The sequence below is a fragment of the Hevea brasiliensis genome, chromosome 1, assembly GCF_030052815.1.
Source record: "Hevea brasiliensis isolate MT/VB/25A 57/8 chromosome 1, ASM3005281v1, whole genome shotgun sequence".
NCBI lineage: Eukaryota > Viridiplantae > Streptophyta > Magnoliopsida > Malpighiales > Euphorbiaceae > Hevea > Hevea brasiliensis.
In genome coordinates this window covers 127,775,732-127,799,391 of record NC_079493.1, presented here as the reverse complement: position 1 = coordinate 127,799,391, position 23,660 = coordinate 127,775,732, and the positions used below count along the sequence as shown (strand labels likewise).

The 23,660-nt window shown below is 35.1% G+C and overlaps 1 protein-coding gene across 1 annotated transcript; it reads left to right on the top strand.

The window, feature by feature from the left end:
• The first annotated feature begins 835 nt into the window (after positions 1 to 835).
• LOC131182956 (protein DETOXIFICATION 45, chloroplastic-like) lies at positions 836 to 23,553 on the top strand. Its single transcript, XM_058152495.1, has 15 exons — positions 836 to 1,015; positions 1,575 to 1,934; positions 2,217 to 2,359; positions 9,145 to 9,288; positions 9,606 to 9,781; positions 10,096 to 10,231; positions 11,046 to 11,142; positions 11,230 to 11,330; positions 11,567 to 11,730; positions 12,173 to 12,244; positions 12,397 to 12,513; positions 12,601 to 12,696; positions 12,799 to 12,920; positions 23,136 to 23,193; positions 23,292 to 23,553. Exons 2-13 carry the CDS (start codon positions 1,594 to 1,596, stop codon positions 12,820 to 12,822), a joined length of 1,611 nt encoding a protein of 536 aa, XP_058008478.1. The 5' UTR covers positions 836 to 1,015; positions 1,575 to 1,593; the 3' UTR covers positions 12,823 to 12,920; positions 23,136 to 23,193; positions 23,292 to 23,553.
• The last annotated feature ends 107 nt before the right edge of the window (positions 23,554 to 23,660 follow it).

Genomic DNA, 23,660 nt, shown 5'->3' with positions numbered 1-23,660 from the left:
TTAATATAAGTAATTAAAATTTTTTATTATTAATAAAATTATATAATATAATTTTAAAAATATAAAATATATAAAAATAAATATTAGATTATATTATTAAATAAAATAATTAATAGCCCATGCAATAAGCTGAAAAAATAACTAGTTATCTTTAGTTTAACAAACAAACAACTAAAACAATCCTAATCCATCTATTTAATGGGCTTCAAAGGTAAAAATTTTAAAATCTCTAAAATTTTGACTTTATTTAAAAAAAAAATCAATGTAATGCAATAGAATATAATTAACTATATAATAAAATTAAAATTATAATGTATTAAGTATTACATTATTCTATTTAGAAACACAAAAACGTAATGCAATAACTACTACAATTTCAAGTTTATTTGAGCACACTTATACATGTATGGGGGGAATGTAATTAAATTAGTAATAAAATTTAATATATAATATTATTTTATTAAATATTATTTTAATTTAATATTATCAATAATAAATTAGTGATAAATTATGATGGTTATGAAAGTTAAATAGTAACGACGGTGGTAAGATGGGTGGAGGTAGTAACAGCGATGACAGGATGGGGGGTGAGGAGGGAAGGCAACGGTGGTAGGATGAGGGGAGGATTGTAGTGTTAATAGTGATAATAAATTAAATAATTTAAATTATATAACATCCATTTTAATATTATTTAAAATATAATTAATTACATTATTTATATGTCATTCTCTCTTTATCACACCGTAGCCCCAAACTAGACCTTTAAAAATTCACACCTTGCCTCGAAAAGAATAAAATCTTCTTTCCCAAACATGGTAAAACGGCTTTGAAGCTGTCTACCGTGTTCAGTTTACAAACAACAAGCGCCCGCTTCGTACCCGTCATGGCAATAAACCTCTCCTAGCCTCCGTTACCATGCCTTCTCTTTGTCTTTTATCGCCGAACTTTCCAGAGAAATCTTAAACCCTAACAGTCTCAATTCTCAACCCGCGAAACCAATAATCGCAAAAGCAAGGTCTCTCTCGCTATAACTTCTATCTTTGCGCAATTCTCTTCTTTCTCACTCTTTTAATGGTTTGGTTTTATTAGCTTTCTTTGCTTTCTCTCTCTTTTTTGCCATTTGTCCATTTCATTCCAGGAATTTTATGTTGGAATTCTCTTTTTGTCATGTAATTGGGCTGTGTTTCAGTGGCGATCATTCCATCGTTCTGTTCTTATGCTCTGTTTCTTTTGTTTCAATTTTGTTTTGGCTTTAATCTCACAATTGTAGGAAAAGAAACATATAAATGTTTTTGCTTTTGTTTTTTGCTTGATTTATTGATCAAAGCATGCACTTAATTCAGTATCGAAAGTCCAAAAATTTTCTCTGTTTTGTCAGTCTCTGTTGAAGATGACAATGAACGTGACATAGTGATTTTGAAGAGTTCATCTTAATTATGAGTGCATTTGATGCCGTAAATTTGAATAATTTTTAATAAGTCTGGTTTGGAATTTACTGTTGTGAGAAATTGCCTCCCAGTTTTCTAATTTGATTTATTGTCATGCCTTGACTTTCTTATAATCTGATTTTGAAGGTGTGAGGGAGAAATACTGATGATGACCACTAGACAATTGGGTGCTAGTACTCTGTCTGGAGGATTGGCTAGGAAAAGTAGTGTACGGAATGGAGTAGCAAAAGGGATGGGACGGTTTTCTTTGGTATGCCCAAGTGAGGTTGCCAAAGGATTAGGTTGTAGAGATGTTGCTTCCAACTGTCGCTTGTCTGCGGAGTACAGAAATCATTTTTCACCATTTGTGACTCGTGGAAAAAAGCGACGATTTGGGATAGCTTTTAATCAGTCACGTTCTGGTTGTGGTGTGGAATCCACTAATGTGCAAGAAAGATCAATTTTAGAAGAAGAATATTCCCTCAATAGCTCAAGAGATGAACACCTGTAAGTCCAAAATCCTTATCTTTACTCATGTTAAATTATTTGTAGGTAGTGTAAACTTGATGATAACACTGACGAGACAATTATAGCTGTTATATATTACAATATGTATGGTACAAGAAGATTGTTAATTTAAAAAAACTTTTTCTTTTCTCTAAAGAAATGAAGCCTGAGAACTGTACTTCTTCATAAAAATATTTTTCTTCTCCCATTTTTGTTTAGAGGAATTGGCACATTTGTTATAATTGTTCTTACATTCTTTATTTTTCTTAATTTTGTTTGCAGTGAGTCAACTGGGATTCCAATTGATCAATCACATTCTTCAGATGTCAAACGTGAGCTTATAATGCTTTCTCTGCCTGCAGTTGCTGGACAGGCTATTGATCCCTTAGCACAGTTGATGGAGACTGCTTATATTGGTAGACTAGGTATTTACCTAATTTTTTCCACCTTTATTTTGTTTTCTCAGGTTTCAAGGGTTTTTTTTATTTTTATTTTTTATTTCTGATGCTTATTTGGTTATTTCTTTCTGTAATTTTTTTTACCTTTATTTTGTTTTCTCAGGTTTCAAGTTTTTTTTTTCCCATTTATTTCTGATGCTTATTTGGTTATTTCTCTCTGTAATTTCATCACCGATTTTCTTTCTGTTTTTATTTTTCCAGTTTGAGATTTTCATTGCTGATTATTAATAGATTTATTCATGTAATTTGTACTTGCAACTTTGATATTTAGGTCTGGAACTCTATGGGTAGTAAGCCCAATTCAATTTGTATGATCATTTAGGTTTAGATAAATGAGAAATGAAAATATATAAATAATCTCTTCTTGCTTTTCAGTCATAACTTTTTTTTGGTGATTTCAATTTTTTCTTTAATTATTTCTGGATCTTCTTTTAAATCTCTGAATTTCAAACCTTTGAAATCACTAGTTTTCTAATATCTAGTTCTGAAATTCTTTTCTGCTTGTTGGTGCTTTTCTTTTAAATTAGGTTTATGATGTTCTTAAACTATTAAATTGGGCTCCAAATATGCTCAAACTAGTTTTTGAAGGGTTAGGCTAGTGAAAACTCAATTTTCATAATGTATTTAAACCAATTCATTTTTAAAATCTTGATACGGTATATTGAAATCTTGATTGAATACTACATTTATATTGAAAAAAACGTCTTGACATAAGGACTTTCACTGCCTTTAATATTTGTTTGTTGATAATGCAAATTGCGTGTGTGTGTGTGTGTGTTTTTTTTTTCTTTTTCAAGTGAAAATTTCATTTTTTTTTTTTCATGATACTTGACTGGTTTTATTTTTACCATCCATCCCTACTAATTGGCTGCTATTTTTAGTTCATGCAAGCATCCTCTTGTTCTTCATGTACTCATTAAGAGATTTGCAAGACATCATTGAAATTGTAAGAAGGTTATGTATATATTTTGGAATTGGAACTTTTAGGTGTATGGGTGGCGGAATTTAAATCTGGTATTACATTTATTGAAGTCATTATTCATTTACTATTTTTTTCTTTAGTTTGGGCACCTAGAAAGAACTTCTCAGCAGATTACTCAATTTCATTTCTCTGGAGTCAATTTTATGGTATATTTCATTAGTTGCTTTTATTGTTTCTGCTTCAAGTCAAGCAAATCTAGACAGTACAATCATCTCTGGTGTTTACGCTTGATCAAAATGAATTAAGAGCGTAAATTGCACTGTTAATTACAATTTAGGGCTTAAGTTTAGGTTGGTTACTAAACTTGAATGTGTTCTTCCAATTTCATCCACAATTTATTTAGTCAGTGTTGCCAGGATTCTTTCAATCCCATAACTGAAGTGTGGAACTTGTGAGAAAATAGAACAGAAGAAGAATATTGAGAATGATTGAAGAGCTTGATTATTTCCTCAAGCCAATGGTGTCAATTTATAATCTGTGCAGGACAACTAAATAGGAAATACAATCCTAATTAAATACGTAATTATAGCCACGATTCTAGCACCTAAATATATTCACACAATCACTACAGATATACATATCCTAGCTATTTATGGTATATAACTTAACACTCCCCCTCAAGCTGGAGTGTACAAATCATATGCTCCAAGCTTGTTACAAATATATTCAATCCGAGAGCCTCTGAGAGATTTTGTAAGGATATCTGCTAATTGGTCATTTGAGCTAACAAAGCTAGTGGCAATACACCCAGATTCAATTTTTGGTCTGATGAAATGATAATCCACCTCTCTATGTTTCGTTCTTTCATGAAACATTGGATTAGAGGCAATGTGAAGTGCAGCTTGATTGTCACAGATTAGCTGCATTTGTTTAAGTCCCCCATACTTCAACTCTTGGAGAAGTTGTTTCAATCATATAAGTTCACAAGTTGCTAAAGCCATAGCTCGATATTCTACTTCTGCACTTGACCTAGCAATCGCATCTTGCTTCTTACTTTTCTAAGAAATCAAATTACCTCCAATCATAATGCAATATCTTGAAGTAGACCGTCTGTCTGAAGGAGAACCTATCCAATCTGCATCTGAGTAACCAATAATCTGTTAATGACCCTTGTCTTCATATAATAGGCCTTGTCCTAGAGCTCCTTTAATATATCTGAGTATCCGAATAACTGCATCCCAATGACTACTACATGGTGCTTGAAGGAACTGACTGACCACACGTACAGCAAATGAGATGTCTGGGCGTGTGATTGTAAGATAATTAAGTTTTCTAACCAATCTCCGGTATCTACTAGGATCCTTCAATGGCTCCCCCTGTCCAGGAACAAGTTTGACATTTTTATCTATAGGAGTATCTGCGTGTCTACAATCTAACATGCCCGTCTCTGTTAGTATATCCAAAGCATGTTTTCTTTGAGAAATGGCGATACCTGTCTTGGATTGTGCCACTTCAATCCCCAGGAAATACTTTAGCTTCCCAAGATCCTTAGTCTGAAAATGACTGGGCAAGTGTTGTTTGAGTTTTGAGATCCCAACTTGATCATTTCCTGTAATAACAATGTCATTAACATAAACAACGAGATAAATGCACTTATCATGGCCATTATGGTGGAAAAATACTGAATGGTCAGCTTCGCTCTGAGACATTCGAAATTGTTGGACTACAGTACTAAACCGTCCAAACCATGCTATCGGAGATTATTTCAAGCCATATAAAGAATGCTGTAGGTGACACACCAAACCAGACTCCCCCTGAGCAACAAACCCTGGTGGTTGCTCCATATAAACTTCCTCAGCTAGCTTGCCATGTAAAAAGACATTTTTGATATCCAGTTGATGAAGTGGCCAGTGATGGATGGCAGCTAAGGAAATAAAAAGGCGAACCGAGGCAATCTTAGCCACCGGAGAGAAGGTATCACTGTAATCGAGGCTAAAGATCTGAGTATAGCCCTTTGCAACAAGGCAAGTTTTAAGTCTTATCAATCTGGCCATTAGGCCCCACCTTGACTGTATAAACCCATTGACAGCCAACAGTAGATTTGCCCTTCGGTAGTGGCACCAAATCTCAGGTGTCATTGTTATGGAGAGCAGTCATCTCTTTAACCATTGCATTACACCATCCTTGATGTTCCAAAGCTTCTCTAACAGTCTTAGGTACAGATACATTAGACAAAATGGTGACAAAAGCATAGTAGGAAGTAGACAAATGATGATAACTCATAAAATTATAAATAGGATGAGGATTTCGAGACAAACGAATGCCTTTTCAGATGGCAATGAGAGGAGTAGCATCGTCTGTTGAAGGCGAGACCGAAATAGGTGAAGATGAAAGAGGGCAAGAGTCACCAGGAGCCGGTGTTGTATATGTATCAAGCAAAGGAGCATCAATGGTGTTAGTGGGAGGATGAGGACGACGTGAGTAGACCTGTATACGTGGTGGACTGATTGGTGGTGGAGGAAGAGTAGGAACTGGTAAGGCAGTGGGAATAAAAACCTTGGATGTGGTATTGAAGGAAAAATAGGGAGATGTTTCAAAGAAGGTCACATCAGCTGACACAAAGTATTTATTTGTAAGTGGATTGTAGCATTTGTAACCTTTTTGAAGTCTAGAATATCCCAAAAAGACACATTTTATTGATTTGGGCTGAAGTTTGTCTTTACCAGGACTGTGATCATGAACAAAACAAATACAACTAAATACACGTAGGGACAATTGATGGGCATCTTGGTCGGGAAACAAAATAGAATGAGGACTCTGATTCTGCAAAACAGAAGAAGGCATTCGGTTAATTAAGTAACAAGCAATAAGAATAACATCTCTCCAAAAAACGAAGAGGAACATTATGGTGAATAAGTAAAGTGCGGACAATCTCAACTAGATAACGATTCTTTCGTTCGGCAACCCCATTTTGTTGAGGGGTATAAGCACATGGAGTTTGGTGAGTAATACCCTGAGAAGATAAGAAATGAGTAAAGAGAGTAGACAAATATTCTTTTGCATTGTCACTACGAAGTATTTTAATAGAAATACCAAATTGATTACGTATTTCAATAGAGAATTTTTGAAATATAGAGAATAATTCAGAACGAGCCTTCATTAAAAATTACCAAGTGCAACGAGAATAATTATTAACAAAAGTAACAAAATAATGAAATCCCAAAGCTGTACTGACTCGACTTGGACCTCAAATGTCTGAATGGACAATTTCAAACATGGACTTAACCCTATTATTGACTCGCTTGGGAAAGGAAACATGACTTTGTTTCTCAAGTTGACAGGACTCACATTCAAAAGAAAACAAACTAGAAAGACTATGAACTAATTTTTGCAATTTGGCAAGACTCGGATGACCCAGACGACTGTGAAGAAGATCAGCGGAAGTGGTAGAGGCAAGAGCAATTGGAGAATTTGAAGTAGAAAGATAGTACAACCCTTGTGACTCACATCCTATTCCAATCATCTTCCCCGTACTCCGGTCCTGCACAACAACAGAGTCAGCTGTAAAGATGACAGACAATTGGGATTTTTAGTCAATTTACTAATGGAGATTAAATTATATGGGCATTCTGGAGTGAACAAAACTGTGGTTAAAGGAATAGATGAAAAGATTTTTACTTCTCATATGCCCTTAACTAAAGTTTGTGAACCATTAGCCAAAGTAACTTTAGACAAAACTGGAGGAGAAACTAGAGATGATAAAAGACTTTTGTTATCAGATATATGATCAGAAGCACCAGAGTCTAGGATCCATGGACCAGTGAGCGAAGACTGTGTTAGACAAGTAAAGGAATTACCAGAATGAGCACTTCTAGAAGATTGTTGTTTGGCTGTTAGATATTGCAAATACTCCATGTAATCAGCTCCAGTTAATAGGATAGAATCTGACACCTGATCCTTTCCATCAGGTAATGGAAGAATACCATTTTCACCGGATTGAGCCATATGAGCAGTTGATTGGCCTACATTATTTGACTGAATGGGGCGTGGTGGTCGACCATGAAGGGCCCAACAAGTGTCTCGAGTGTGATTACTCTTATCACAATAAGTGCAATGGAGCCTTTTAGCCTTGCCTCTCTGATAAGTACCCTGACTTGGTTGGTTTTTACTTTGTGCAGCTAAAACTGATTATTCAATTTCGGAGAAATTATCCTTATTGAGTGAGATGCGTAGAAGCCTGGCAGACACATCCTCTAGAGTGGGAATAATAGGACTAGTTAATATCTGGTCTCTAACATAATTAAGGTCAGGTCTTAGCCCAATCATTGCCAAAACTGTGAAGAACCTGTCCCGCTGTTGCTTAGAAATATTATTAGTACATGGCATGATAAAATTAAATTCATCTTTCAGTGATTCTCCCTATCCCAAATAACTAGACATATCTTGTTGATTTTGTTGCAGATGAACCATATGTGATACTATCTTATAAATACGCTGAACATCATTTGTGTATAAGGTTTTCGCCTTAGTCCACACTTTGCAACAGGTTTTACAAGACTGAAAAATATTAAGTAATTTTGGGTTTAGAGAATGCCACAAGAGACTACATAATTGAGCATAAATCTTAGTCCAATTAGCTTTATTTGTTAAAGCTATATCTATGGCATTTTTAACCAAGTGGTCATCATACCTCTGCCCTATAAATCATAATTCCACTGATGCAGCCCAAGACATATAATTTTGACTTCCTACTAATTTAACAGTAGTAATAGCTGGTGAATTACTAATGGAAGAAATTATAGGTTTGAGAATCTCAGAACCTGTGTTGGATATGGGTGTGAGAATCTCAGAACCTGAGTTGGAGGCTGTATTGGAGGACTCCTCAATCTCAGACATGTTGGCAAGAGAAGCACACTGAAATGTTGCTAAGAAATACGTCAGAAAAGCCTACTGTATAAAGAGATAGTGACAAAAAAGTGAGAAACAGGTGACGGGACCAGCGTGGTTGAGGCTGATCTTGGGCTGGGTAATCCACTAGGCTAGGCTGTGACAGCCACGGACTCCCAAAAAGTGACCAGAAAAAGAGGGAAAGTTCCTCTCCATGAGGACTCTGTTTCAGATTTCAAATCAAACCCACCAAGAGCTCTGATACCATGTGAGAAAATAGAACAGAAGAAGAATATTGAGAATGATTGAAGAGCTTGATTATTCCCTCAAGCCAATGATGTCAATTTATAATCTGTATAGGTCAACTAAATAGGAAATATAATCCTAATTAAATACGTAATTATAGCCACGATTCTAGCACCTAAATATATTCACACAATCACTACAGATACACATATCCTAGCTATTTATGGTACATATCTTAACAGAACTGAACGGAAATCCAACTTACTAAGCTTCACTTTTAGCCTATAGTTGTATAGTTTTGCGAATTTCTTTCTTTATCCCGTCAGTTATTAATTATTCTACAACTATTCAGCATTCAAATGCTGGTTAGGCTGCCACATTGGATTTCCAGTGAGTTGCAGTAATGTGAATGGTGTTCCAATAACGTTGTCAGTGACTAATTGTAGGATTTAATGCTGCATGATGAAAGTATAACAAATTAAAGTTTAGTGATCAATGAGAACTCAACCTGTAGTCTGAGCGACTAACAATGTAATTACCCTGTGTTAATAAGTTCTGGCGTTTGGCCAGGGCTTAATGTTTGGATCGATTATTTAATTTGTTTCTATGTTCATATATAATTATATATGGATTTCATCAGATAGGTTAAGGCTGTTTGAGTGTTCTTGATACATATGCTTCTGTCTTGCTTTCGTAGGTCCTGTGGAGCTGGGTTCAGCTGGTGTTTCCATTACAATATTTAACAATATATCAAAGTTGTTTAATATTCCTCTTCTTAGTGTTGCAACTTCTTTCGTTGCTGAAGACATTGCCAAGAATGAAATAAAATATTCTACTTCAGGTAAATTTAAAGCTGTGTTGTTCGATTCGTGTGGAAGTGTCAGAAGCATATTTATGTCCTACGTTAATGTGTTTAATTTTTGTTTTCTTAGCCTTTCCTTATATTTAGAAGATCATATAAAAGTAACAATATCCATTCAAGTACCTGATATGTTTCTGACATGGGTGCATTGGGTTAGCTAAGACTTCTACCTGTGTTTGATGTCTGATAGCCATCTTTTTGAACGTGGCCTTTTTATTATAGGTTTTCGTTGCAAATAAGAAAATGAATTACTAGCATTTTCAGTTTCAAATTTAAGTGAGTTGCTTGTTATGCAGAACAGAATGTTCAGGAAAACATTACAAATGGCAAACCTACTGCTGAGGTGCCTGAAAGAAAGCAACTATCCTCTGTGTCCACAGCCTTATTGTTAGCTGTTGGTATTGGCATCTTTGAGGCAGTGGCTCTCTCTTTGGGATGTGGACCATTTCTTAACTTGATGGGCATAAAATTGGTGAGTTTTGCATATACTAAGTTTGTGCAATCCTCTATAGATTTGTGCCTACCTTTATAAAAAGCTAGTTGAAAACTCAATTTCAGAAATTATGTATGAACTTTTGAATTCAGCTACATCTTTGAATGCCAAAAGCCAAAAATAAATGAACACAATATAATACAAAGAAAAGAAAAGGAGAAAGTTGCTTTAAATGGGAGATTGGGAGACCTGTCATACTGCAACTCATGAAAACAACTTTCTCAATAAATCCTACTTTATGAGATGTATGATTCATATGGAAAAGGTTTTCCTGGCTATAATTTTCTGAACAGGATTCACCGATGCGGGTACCTGCAGAACGATTTCTTTCACTAAGAGCCCTTGGTGCTCCTGCAGTTGTAGTGTCTTTAGCTCTTCAAGGCATTTTCCGGGGCTTCAAGGATACAAAGTCTCCTGTTTATTGTTTAGGCAAGTGCTTGTTTAATTTCTGAATGTATATAGTCAAGCATGAAAACCTTCATTATTTTTGTTGTTTTGTCTCATTAAATGTTTCCAAATGTTTGTATCACATTCCATACTCATTGTTATGTTTACTGTTTGTGTGTTTGTGCTTTTGGCATGTGCCAAAGTTTTTTAGTTGTTCTTTTAGTATTATAATGGTTTTTTTGGTTCCAATTGGGACTTGACTTCAAGATCTCACAATTCTTGAAATGACTCTAGTACCATCGAGCTAAAACTTATTAGTTGATGAGTATCATTTATTTTTAGACTATATGTTGTAGACCATCTTTTTTGGACACTAGAATTATGAATATACAGATGGATTACTAATTACTTATTGCTTACATGAAATATGCAGTCATTGCATAGTGAAGCTAGTTATAATCAAACATCATTTCAGTAGTTAATACTGATAGACATATTTTTTTTTACTGATTAATCCATATGTGTCAAACCATGTTAGAGAATCCATTTTTCACATATAATAATTGCCAAAGAGATTTTTTTTTTTTTTTGGTTATTGAATTGGAAAGATGTTGATGTTGGATTTTGGCGCTTTGGTTGTTTAATGCTCTGAAAAAATTTATTAAGAAAAATAATATTTTTTTATTGTTTGTGGTTTTATTTATTGCTTGTTGCTCTCCCTCCCGCTCTACCTCCTTGCCTCCTTCTCTGGGTATATGGTTTAGTATAACTGGCGCTATTTTTTCCCCCGAATTTTTTGATTACTTTCTTGCTGTATTTCTGTTTCAGCTAATTGATTTAGTTCTTCCATGTGCAGCCCGGGGTAATTTATCAGCCGTATTTTTATTTCCCATACTCATGTATTATTTTAAGTTGGGTGTAATTGGAGCTGCAATTTCCACTGTCATTTCTCAGTATGTTCTCTATGCATTGGATGCCTTCTTCATGCAATTTTATTTTATTTCATTTTCAATAATCATGCTAAAAGTTTCTTCTTGTAGATATATTGTCACCTTCTTAATGATTTGGGATCTAAATAAGAGGGTTATATTATTGCCTCCGAAGATGGGAGCCTTGCAATTTGGTGTGTATTTGAAATCTGGTGAGTTCTTTCCTTAATCTGAAAAGAAAACTGGAACTACTTAATACATGCAATCTTATTCCATTATGATAGCCATTCTGTGGCATTGTAGCATTGCATTGATTTGAATGGTGGATTATTGCACTTGTTATGTCATTTAACTAATTTCATTTCTTCATCTATCTATATGTTATGTTGTTTTGTTGAGATTCTTGGTATTCTTATTTTGTTCACTTACAATTGGTGAAATCTTGTAGGTGGTTTTCTTATTGGAAGAACTCTTGCTGTATTAACAACGATGACATTAGCGACTTCAATGGCTGCTCGTCAAGGTCCTGAAGCCATGGCTGCACATCAGATATGCATGCAAGTATGGTTGGCTGTATCTCTTCTTACAGATGCACTTGCGGCATCTGGTCAGGTACAGAGATCTCTCCATTTAATTTATATTGTCAATGTCAACGAAAAACTGTAACTTGCAGCCATTTTTTTCCTTATCTATTATCCCTTTTAATTCCTCTATTTAAGCCTTAAGAACGTGGATGGACAAATATGTGTTTCTTGTAATTTAAATCAATCAAATAAAAATTGCTGTTTAAAGCAAGAAGTAAGCTCATGAATATAACTTCAACTGGTATTTTAATATTTTAAACGGTAGTGATATTCTTACACTTAAGAATTATTTTTATGCTAATCTTCGATCTATGCATTTGGTTCGTGTAATATAAACTCTTTCGGGAAAGTTCTGTGTTTCTAGTTGAGTAAAGCTCTGTATTATATGGTTCACTGTCATGTCATGTATGTTGCATGCCTGCACATAAATTTGTGTCTAGTTGATGCCCAATATTCTATATATTTTGTAGGCTCTGACTGCGAGTTATTTCTCAAAGGGCAACTACAAATATGTGAAAGAAGTTACGAACTTTGTGTTGAAGGTAGCCTCTCTCTTTCTCTCTCTCTCTCTCTCTCTCTCTCTCTTTCTTTTCTTCTTTTTATCAAGTAGTTGATCTCATATTTCCATCATGCTAGGATATCTATTGCTATAATATTAGAGTTTGCTTACAGCTTGATGTGCTTGTTTTTCTAGATTGGTCTGCTCACTGGTGCTTCCTTGGCTGCAATTCTGGGTATTTCTTTTGGTTCCATTGCCACCCTGTTTACGAAGGATACTGAAGTATTAAGCATTGTCAGAATGGGAGTATTAGTAAGAGTGTTTTTCTTTCAATTTTTGTATAATATTTTATCTGAATACTCCATTTTTTCTTAATGGTGTGGTCTAAAATTGTTCCAGTTTGTTAGTGTTAGTCAACCTATGAATGCCCTAGCATTTATTTTTGATGGTCTTCATTATGGTGTTTCCGACTTCCCATATGCAGCACGTTCTATGGTAAGCTGAAACCTGAAATGTCTTCATTTTCTTACAATAACTGTTTTATTTTCCTGACCATCCTTATATTTGGTCAATATAACATTTGTAAACGATGCACAGATGTTGGTTGGAGCACTATCTTAGGTCTTTTGTCTCTATGCTCCACCAGTTATTGGCCTTCCTGGGGTTTGGTTGGGCTTGGCTCTCTTTATGGGCTTGCGTACAGCAGCAGGATTTATCAGGTACATTGAACAGTATAATATGAAGTTTCTTTGTTTTCATAAGCAAAGTCCAAGATTGTTCATAACACTTAAAGTCCATCCTTTACGTGGATTAATGGCTAGTTCATTTGTTGATGAGAATTTGTATAATATGGGTGCTAAATACAAGTCTAGTAAGCAGAGCAATTCAGTGGTTGGAGGTTGACGTTAGAAAAGAGTTAACATTATCAGCATATAATTCTTAATGACCTAGCCTTAAAACTAGGAGCCATGAACTCTAAATATAAGAAATTGAGTGCTTTTAACCTTAGAATTACATGTTAAAATCATATAAAATAAATTCACACTAAACTAATTTTTAGTTGTTTTATTTATATTTAAGGTTTGGTTCTTAGATTGAGTCCATTATCCAATGCCTTAAACTAGAATCAACCTATTTAAATTGGTTCTCATATTTTTTAACTAGAAAACCCAAACTATTAAGGGCATGTTCACCTGTGAAAAACTGGTGGTTTTTTAGAAAAGTTTTAGAGGAAAATTGGAAAACAAAGTTTTGTGTTTCACACGTGACAGTTTTCTAATTGGAGAATTGAAAAATTAGTTTTCCAAGTCTCTAAAATTTAACTAAGATTTGGAGAATAGTTTTAAGTTATTTTTTATTATTTTTCCTTCATAACAAAACTTATGTTTTTCAATTGTTTTCCAAAAGCAATAAATTTTCAAAATTAAAATTAAATAATTAATTAGAAAAATATTTATTTACAATGATAAAAAATTAATTATAATATTATAAAATAAATAAATAAATTTTAAAAGTAAAATAAATCTCTAGATATATTTTATAATGATTTATTTTTTAATTATGAAAGGTATAAATAATTTTTTAAAACTGTGTTATATTATTGACAGGTGAACGCGTTTTGCATATTTTCCCTAGTTTTCCATGGAAATTGAAAACTAGAGTTTTTTTAGAAAATGGAAAACCGTAAGTAAGCAAGCCCTAAGAAACCCAAACTGATTTGGCGAAGGGCTGATTGGTTCCATTTAATCCAAAATTCTTAAATCTTTACTGATAGTATAAGATGTCATCAATAAGGGAGTAAGATTGGCAAAGGGATAAGAATCTAGATGTATTTCTCATGCCCAAAGAAATTTAAGGGATAAGAAACCAAATGTATTTCAAATGGCCAAAGAAATTAAGGAAAATTGTATGATAGTCCATGTTTACCTTGTGCATTGAGGAGGAAGTTGACTTCGTCTATAAATATGAGAATGGAAAGAGGAAGAGAGGTCTTGTACAAAAAGATCATTTTTTACATCTATTTCAAGGTTTATTTTTTTGTCATTCACTTGCTTTCTTTAATATTTATACTTTCAATATTTCCTTTATAGCTTTAATTTGTCTTGTTACCTTTGTTTTTACTTGCATTTTTCCTATTTCTTACACTACACTTTCTAACTTTATTACTGTTCTTTTTTTCCATTTGAGCTATATATATAAGAATACCAAACATATGTTTGTTTTCCAATGGTTTGTCAATTGATTCCTTTGCTAATTGATTTTCGGGTTCTAAATCCTAGTACTAACAGGACGAGTTAATAAATTATAAAATCCTATTCTTGTAAATATTTTAGTAGATGATATAAGCCTAAAAGTAAATAAGCTTTGGGGACAAACATACAAGAAGTAAGGGTAAAAATGGTTCGTTATATGAAAATAGGGGACATGCACAGATTATAGGATATTCTGATGCGGGCTGGGTAGGATCTCCTTCAAATAGAAGGTCAACTTAAGGGTATTGCGTTCTAATTGGAGGGAATCCAATATTTTGGAAAAGTAAGAAGCAAGATGTAGTGGCCAGGTCAAGTGTGGAAGCAGAGTATGGGGCTGTGGCATTGGCTGCGTGCGAGCTTATATGGTTAAACTTCTTCATGAGTTAAAATGTGGAGGAGATGAACAAATGAAGATGAGTGCATTACATATCGTTTCTAATCCTATGTTTCATGAAAGGATAAAGCACATAGAGATAAATTATCACTTTATTAGACAGAGAGTCTGGATATATTGCTACAAGTTTTGTCAGTTCAAAGGATCAGTTAGCTAACATTCTCGCTAAATCTCTCCAAGGGACTAGAATTGAGTACATCTGTAATAAGCTAGGAGCATACAATATTTATACTCCAACTTGAGTGGGAGTGTTAGAATAGGAACGTATAGATTAGATTGATATAAATCCCTATAATTAAGCGATTATTCAATGTGTCGTGATTGATTTTACTTCTCGCTTGAGGGCAAGTTTGTTTTCAAGAAAGGGGGTGATGATATAAGCCTAACAATAGATAAGCAATGGGGACAAGCTGATAGCAGGTAGGGGTCGAAAGGTTGTACTAATTGATAGAAGGATGGGTAATCTTAGATAGAACGACTGAGTTGAAGGTGGGCAACCACAAGGTCAGTAATACACAATTCGGTTCCTCGCTTTAATTGTAGAAGACCTCCAGGTTGGTAGAACATAATTCGGTCACCCAGTTTAATTGAGGATGACCTTCCCGAAGCAATTCCCTTCTCTCACTGGTAAGATCTGACCAGCTTGGTCAGGATCTGCCTCAATTGGCCACGTGAGACAATGCTGATTCTCTGAGCCTGTGTGCATCTGTTCTATTGCCTATCCGCACTGGTGTTTTCAGTGAAGTGGGTGCCTTGGGTTTCAATGGGTTGAGATTCTAGCCTGTCTCAAATTTCCAAGGATCTATAGATATAAGTTATTTTATCTTTATTTATTTATTTAGCCAGCCTTAACTAGTTTGGGATTAAGGCGTAGTTGCTGCTGCTACTGCTGCTGTTGTTGTATCTTTATTTATTTATACAGAAATGCCATAAACAATGACGTAGTTGGATGAAAAGCTCAAACAACAACTTATGGAAGTTGGGACTAAACTTGTTAACTTCTTCGGTCGATGAACTTCTTCTTCTTCTTTAGCAAGTCGAGAATTGTTTATCAAAAGTGGAACAGTTTCCTACAAAATCAATAAAAAGTGTATTTTTCCCATCTATGAAAGCAGATGTTGATGTTAAAGTAGCAATTGTCTCTTGCATTAGCGAAATAACCAAAAGAACTACTCCAGATGCTCCTTTATGATGATTAGATGAAGGATGTATTTTAGCTGATTGGCTCATCATTTGAAAATCTAGTCGAAATGTCTAGTCAATTATGTGGTAAACATACTTCGATTCTTGAAGATGTTGGGAAAGTTTGGTCATATGAGGTGATGTTGGATCTTGAATGTGAAGTTTTGATAATTAAGATGTTCAGATGTTCCAGCATTTCCTTGATGCTTTATGGGATTATCACCAAGAGAATATCTTTTTGTTTATGGAGACCATTATGACCCTTGCCTTACAAGAAAGTGAAAATATCTCTATACAATTGCTTTCTCCTCTTTTAGTTATTGTAAAAAGGGGCAATGTGGAAGTTGTAAATGTTGCTCATAACTTGGGAGAGTAAGTGTTTTAAAGTTGTGCTAACAAGTTTATGCGTTACTTGCAATAAGATATGAAATCTTTGGGTTTTCTTTTCATGATTATAGTGAAGTAGCTAACTTCATATGCCAATCTGGTATCGTTGAACAAAATGATGCGCATGCAACTGATGAAAATAAAGTTGAAGAAAGCAAACCAGCTGGAGTATCATTGGATGAGGTTACCCAGACTGATAAAGAAATAACAGCTGCAATAGGTTTTCCTAAACAAGCTGATCCTACAAATGAGAAATCTTCTAAATCAGTTGTGAGCAATGTTGTTGCACAAAATGGTGAAGGTGACTCCTTGATAGATTCTTGTTCCTTAAAGAGGCAAGTTGATGGTTGTTGGAATGTCACTTGTGGGAACAAGTCTCATATTGGCAGTATATGAGAAAATTAAAGGGCATGTGAGTGTTGGCAAACCAAATCAAAATGGCTTAGGCCATTTTGGTGATGGGGAGCCCAATCTCAAGCCTAGTTCAATGTGTAGCCCTCCAGTTTGACATTTACGCTCCTAAGTCCATAATTCTCAACATGGTATCAAAGCAGGTGAGTGCCCAATTTCAACTTCAATTCAGTTTCCCAATGTTGCCGCATCGTTTTTGTTTCAATTATCAATCGGATGTCCTAGTTGCTACTTGTAGAAAGAGATGATTCTCATTGATTTCAATTAATCTGTACATGGGTATATATATACAATTGATTCCTATAATTGTGTTCTACTAATTAGGAAGAAATCCTAAATAAGAAATCCTAAATAGGAATACGAATACAAAATATCTGAGAGAAATAATATAGTGATTGACTTTCCATAACACTCCCCTCAAGTTGGAGCATAGATGTTAATCATGCCCAACTTGTTACAAATAGTCAATCCTAGCTCCATTGAGCTTTTGTGAAAATATCTCTAGCTTGCTCTCGGTTTTGATGTGTCTGTTGAGATGATCATTGTTGAATCTTTTCACGAATAAAGTGACAATCAATCTCAATATGTTTGGTTCGCTCATGAAACACCGGATTAGAAGCAATATGAAGAAGCGACTTGATTATCACACCACAATTTATGACGAGGAGGTCTTAAAACATGTCTCATCTAGTAATTGAAGTATCCACATTACCTCACATCTTGATTGTGCCATGGCTCTGTATTCGGATTCAGCACTAGATCGAGAAACTACACTCGCTTCTTGCTTCTCCAAGACACCAAATTTCCTCCAATAAAAGCATAATATCCGATGGTTGACCTCTGTCAACCTTAGATCCACCAGTCGGCATCGAAAAACATTCAACATTCAAATGCCCATGATTACCATATAGCAAACCTCTTCTGGAGCGCCCTTGGATAACACAAGATTTGTTTCAAGGCTTCCCAATGACAACGGTTGGGAAGACATAAAGCGACTTACCACACTAACGGCATAAGCAATGTTAGGGCGGTGGTATGGGTAGTTCAATTTTCCTACCAATCTCCTGTATCTCTCTGGATCTTCAAACAACTCACTATACCTTGCTAACAATTGTAAAGTTGGAGTCATTGGTGCGCTACAAGGCTTAGCACCTAATTTTTCTGTCTCTGTCAATAGATCGAGGACATATTTTCTTTGAGACAAGAAAATACCCTTCTTACTTCTCATAACTTCGATACCCAAGAAATACTTTAACAATTCCAAGTCTTTGGTGTGGAGGAAGGTTTTAAGAGATGAAATACTGCAGAGTCACTCCCGGTGATGACAATGTCATCCACATAGACTACCAAGAGAATTAGACCACCTCAGTTGCCTATAAAATCTTGAGTGATCACACTTACTCTTTTGCATACCAAATTCTGTCTTGCTTCTTGAATCTCCCAATCTATGCCCTAGGACTTTGTTTCAAGCCATAAAGAGACTTCCGAAGCCTACAAACTTTACCCAACTCCCCCTGAGCAACAAACCCAGGTGGTTGCTCCATATACACCTCCTCCTGAAGATCACCATGAAGAAAAGCATTCTTGATATCCAATTGATGCAGGGGCCAATCATATGTAGCTGCTAAAGAGATAAACAAGCGAATAGAAGTAAGTTTAGCTACAGGAGAAAAAGTGTCAGAGTAATCAACCCCATATGTCTGAGTATATCCTTTTGCTACAAGGTGTGCTTTTAACCTAGCCACAGAACCATCAGGATTTACCTTTACTGTATATACCCATTTGCAACCAATAGCTTTCTTATCAGTGGGCAAAGTTCTCATGTACCATTAGCATCTAAAGCCTCCATTTTCTCTTTCATAGCATCACACCAGCCAGGATGAGACAGTGCCTCATCAACAGTATTAGGGATAGGAATATAGTCTAAAGAAGTAACAAAACACCGAGAACAAGAAGACAATTGATTATAAGAAACAAAAGAAGAGATAGGGTAAGTACATGAATGTTTACCTTTACAAAGAGCAATGGGTAAGTCTAGATCAGAATCATGATCAGTATGAGGTATAGGATCTCCCAACGAAGTAGCTGGTGGAGGATCTGAGTCAGGAATCTCCAATCCCCTGGAATAAACATGAACGGGAGGTCGAGTAGGTCTAGAGACAGAAGGAACAGGCTGTGGGAGAGGACTAGACATTGGTTGGACAGTATATATTAAGAGATCATCCTCCTCCCTCTGACTCTCATACACAGATGATGGAGGAAAAAATGGAGTGGACTCAAAAAATGTGACATCTGCAGAAACAAGATAACGATTAAGAGTAGGAGAGAAACAACGGTACCCTTTTTGGAGCCGGGAGTATCCAAGGAAGACACATTTGAGAGACTTCGAATCTAATTTAGTAACATGTGGGCGAACATCACGCACAAAATAGGTACAACAAAAAATACGGGGTTCAACAGGGAATAAAGATTTTGTAGGAAACAAAGCAGTATAAGAAATATCCCCATTAAGAATGAGAAGGCGGCATCGATTGATCAAAAAATATCACGTAAGCTGCATCCGCCCAAAGTGTTTAGGTACTTTCATTGGAAAAAGAAGAGCACGAGTTACCTCAAGAAGATGGCGATTTTTCTTTCGCTCGCCATTTTGGGATGGGGTATCCACACGGAAAGGCGATGAAGAATGCCATTTTGTGTCATATAAGGCTGAAATTGTCTTTGAAAAGTATTCTTTGGCATTGTCACTTCTTAATATGCGCCTGAAATATTAAATTGAGTTTTGATTTCATTACAAAAGGCACAAAGATAGAAAACAACTCGAGCGATTCTTCATTAAATATAACCGGGTAACACGAGTAATCATCAACAAAAGTAACAAAATAACGAAATCCAGTTTTAGATGTAGAACAAGGACCCCAAACATCGGAATGAACTAACTCAAAAGGAGATGAAGCCAGTTTATTGACTCTGAACCACGAAAGCAAGCGATGATGTTTTGCAAGCGACACAACTCACATTCTAGTCTTGATAAAGTGAAATTGAGGACACGGCTTCTTCATGGTAGACAAAGAAGGATGACCCAATCTACATTGAGCTTCAAGAGGTGTTAAGATCTGGAGCAAACAAGCGACATGTACATGATTTTCTAGAATGTAGAGACCACCTTACTGCGTCCTCTACCAATAATGCAGCCGTCGTAAGATCTTGAAACAAACCTTTGGTCGGAAAAAATAAAACAGAACAATTTAAGGTACGAGTAAGTTTACTAACAGAAAGTAGATTAAAAGAGAATTTTGGTAGACACAAAACAGAAGACAAAGAAAATGACGAAGTCGTGTTCGCAGTTCCAGAACTCATGACACAAGAAGTAGAACCATCATTAAAGTAACTTGATGAGGAAGTGAGATTAGGTGAGCGGATAGAAGACTAGAATTATCGTCATGTGATGCATGCACGAATCAATAACCCATTTGGATGAAGAAGACACAAGGCATGTAGTGGATTTACTGACTCGTGATTGCGATGTGAGAGGCGGTAGGCTTTAGAGATGCGTCTTTGGGAAAATTGTGCAAAATCCTCTGCGAGATACCAAAATAGTTTTCTCGGAGGAAGATCTTTGTAGAATTCTCTGCTGCCATATTTGCCATCTGTGATTGCTGATTTTTTTCTCTGAAGTTGCGGACAATTATATTTTGTATGGCCAGGCTCATGGCAATAATAACAAATGACTCATCTTGAGTCCTGATTAGAACTAGCCTCTCCATTACGCTGATTATACATTTGCTGTAATTCCTCCTCTACTTCCTCTTCTATTACCACTGTTGTCCATTTGGATTCTGGCTAATAAGAGCACTCTTGTGGTGTGAAGATTGAGTATTCTCTGTACGAAGGACTCGTGTGAACGTTTCATGCAAAGAGGAAATCTCAGAACTGGAGAGGATCTGAGATTTAGCATTCTCATACTCTGAAGGAAGGCCTGCAAGAAAACTCATAATAGCCAGTTGCTCCCGTTGGGCCTGCTGAACTTTTACATCAGGACTAAAAGGCAACAATACATTAAGTTCCTCATATACCCGTTTAAAATCCATAAAATAAGCCGTGAGAGACTTATCCTCTTTCTCGTACGGTAGAATGCTTTACAAACATCATAAATACGGAGATATTCCCTTTACGAATCTGAAAATCTAAGTAATCTATCAATTCCTTAACAAATTCACAGTGATTAATTAAACTAATTACCTCACTATGAATCGAGTTCCGAAGCTGCAAAAACAACCGAGCATCCTCCCTTAGCCAAGTTTGTCATGTATCATCAGTGGGTGGATCTTTAGTAATCCATCAATTCCTTAACAAATTTACAGTGATTAATTAAACTAATTACCTCACTATGAATCGAGTTCCGAAGCTGCAAAAACAACAGAGCATCCTCCCTTAGCCAAGTTTGTCATGTATCATCAGTGGGTGGATCTTTAGTAAGGTGATCATCCTTATCAATGCTATGCAAACAGACCCTAACAGTCGTACTTCACTCCAGATAATTCGAGCCATTAAGTTGGTGTTCCGTGATCTTAGTTATCACCGGAATCACATCAGAAATAACATTCTTATTGTCTGTCATTTGTTGAGACAAAGAAAACTAACCGAAACGCTAATCCAAAGTGCTTATAGCAGCAAAATAACCCAAAATCACAAATCAAGCAAATACCAAAATAGGATCTGAGAGCCAAACCGCGAAGTCCTTTAATGGATTTATCTTGGATCAGGCAACAGCACACAGTGGTGGAATGAGGGGGTTGAGACGACGCCGGCGATATTGATCGGGGTTGAAAAGGCCAGTCGGCAGCCAAGGTCTCTCCTGAGCTGGGTAGTGAGAACAAATAGTCACCCTAGATTGATGACTTGCTCTGATACCATGTAGAAAGAGATGATTCTCATTGATTTCAATTAATCTGTACATGGATATATATATACAATTGATTCCTACAATTGTGTTCTACTGATTAGGAAGAAATTCTAAATAAGAAGTCCTAAATAGGAATACAGAATACAAAATATACAGAGAAATAATATAGTGATTGACTTTCCATAACATAGTGATTGACTTTTCATAACACTACTTAAAGGGGAGTGTTGGAATATTATTTGTGGGATCAAGTCCCACATTAATAGTGTATAAGAAAATTAAAGGGCATAAAGTGTTGATAAACCAAACAAAAATGGCCTGTAGTATGCCAGTTTGATATGCACACTCATGAGTCTATAATCCTCAACCATGGTAATCATGCTAATGTTTAAGCAACACTAAAACTGATATTTTGGATGCCGATAAGGAAAGTTAAAGTCTATCTATTTCTATTGTTCCTAGTAAATTGACTAGCCTTTCAATTGTAGTTGTGATTGATTTTATTTGTTTCGATCTTCATAGAGATGTGAATGAAAGAATGAATTTCTTCATTTCAAGCTTATTGCTACCATTTAAGAAGATATAGTTGCTTGTTCTGTCAATTCAGTTCTCGACTCTTCCACAGTACAAAACTTGAGGTTGATTTTTCTCCAATTAAGGGAAAATGATGCAGTCAAAGTAGATTTAATTTAGGGATTATGTTGATTTAATTTTTCATTGTAAAATTAAGTAGTTTTTTATTGTTTAGGAAATTTAATTAGAAAGTAATATTTGTATTATTTAGGAATAGGTTTAGTATTTTCCAATTTATCATTGTTTTTGGATTTCTAATTAGAGATTGCTTAGTAATTTCTTGTTTGGGGTTCTAAATCCTAGTACTAATAGGATTAGTTGATAAACTATAAAAAACTGTGCTTTACATATTTTAATAGACTATTATTATAATTATTATTGATATTCAGAATTAATTAAGATATGAGAATTTGTTTCTTTTCCTCTGTGTTCTATTGGTTCTACATCAGTTTGTTTGGAGAATTGTGGGTAGTTCACCTGCGCGAGGCTCATATATGGTCTCTTTCTTTCCTAAAACCCAAGTTATTTTGCTGGGTTTGGATCTTATTCTCTTGAATATGGGATTTTCTTGTTTTTGATAAACAAGTTCTTTTTTTTGTCCCAATTTCCAACTTAAACCCCATTTTCAGTGCTAGAATCATAGAATTTTATTGTTTACTTTAATTGTACTCTGCCTTATTCTGATAGTATATGACATGGTATCGTACATAATTGAGTTTATGCACGTAAACCAATTTTCTTGATGATTTAACTAATGAGTAAAGAATAGACACTTTTTTCAATTTCATGCTTTTCGGTTTATCTTTCCACTCTTGTTTATTTATGTTTTCAGATTACTATCAAAATCCGGTCCATGGTGGTTCCTGCACAAAGACTTGCACAGTGCTCAAGTGGGTTGATATTTAATTAGCCATCCTGAGAATTTAACATTCTGAATTTTATAATATGATTGCAAATCTCATTATTTATTTATATATTGTTTTTCCAGCTTGCTAGTTGAGATGTGAACACTACAGAATCAATTGGTAGACTATTGGGGAATGCTCTCAGACTAAGCTTTAGAGTATTTCGTCCTCATTCACTGGTCAACAATTTTGACTATCAGCTACTTCAGCATAATTGAATGATGTTGAAAGAATTCCTCCATTTTTTTTAAAGATGATAGATGTCTTTTGATTATTGACTTCATTTAATATTTTGGTTCAGCTGTAAACTATTTATTTTTTAATTTTTCGTTATGCCTTTGTTTATGTTGCTCATCCTTTATTGAACTTCTTTCATCTTTTTCACCTTGTTGAGACTTAGAGATGCCTTGCACCTTTTGAATAAGGGGAGATTAATAAATAGTATTAATGCA

What these genes read in the sequence shown, in the direction of transcription:
- LOC131182956 (XM_058152495.1), top strand. Translation starts at nt 1,594, where the DNA reads ATGATGACCACTAGACAATTGGGTGCTAGTACTCTGTCTGGAGGATTG. An exon ending in CACTTGCGGCATCTGGTCAG is followed by an intron (nt 11,731 to 12,172) that starts GTACAGAGATCT and finishes TATATTTTGTAG; the next exon opens with GCTCTGACTGCGAGTTATTT. An exon ending in TTACGAACTTTGTGTTGAAG is followed by an intron (nt 12,245 to 12,396) that starts GTAGCCTCTCTC and finishes TTGTTTTTCTAG; the next exon opens with ATTGGTCTGCTCACTGGTGC.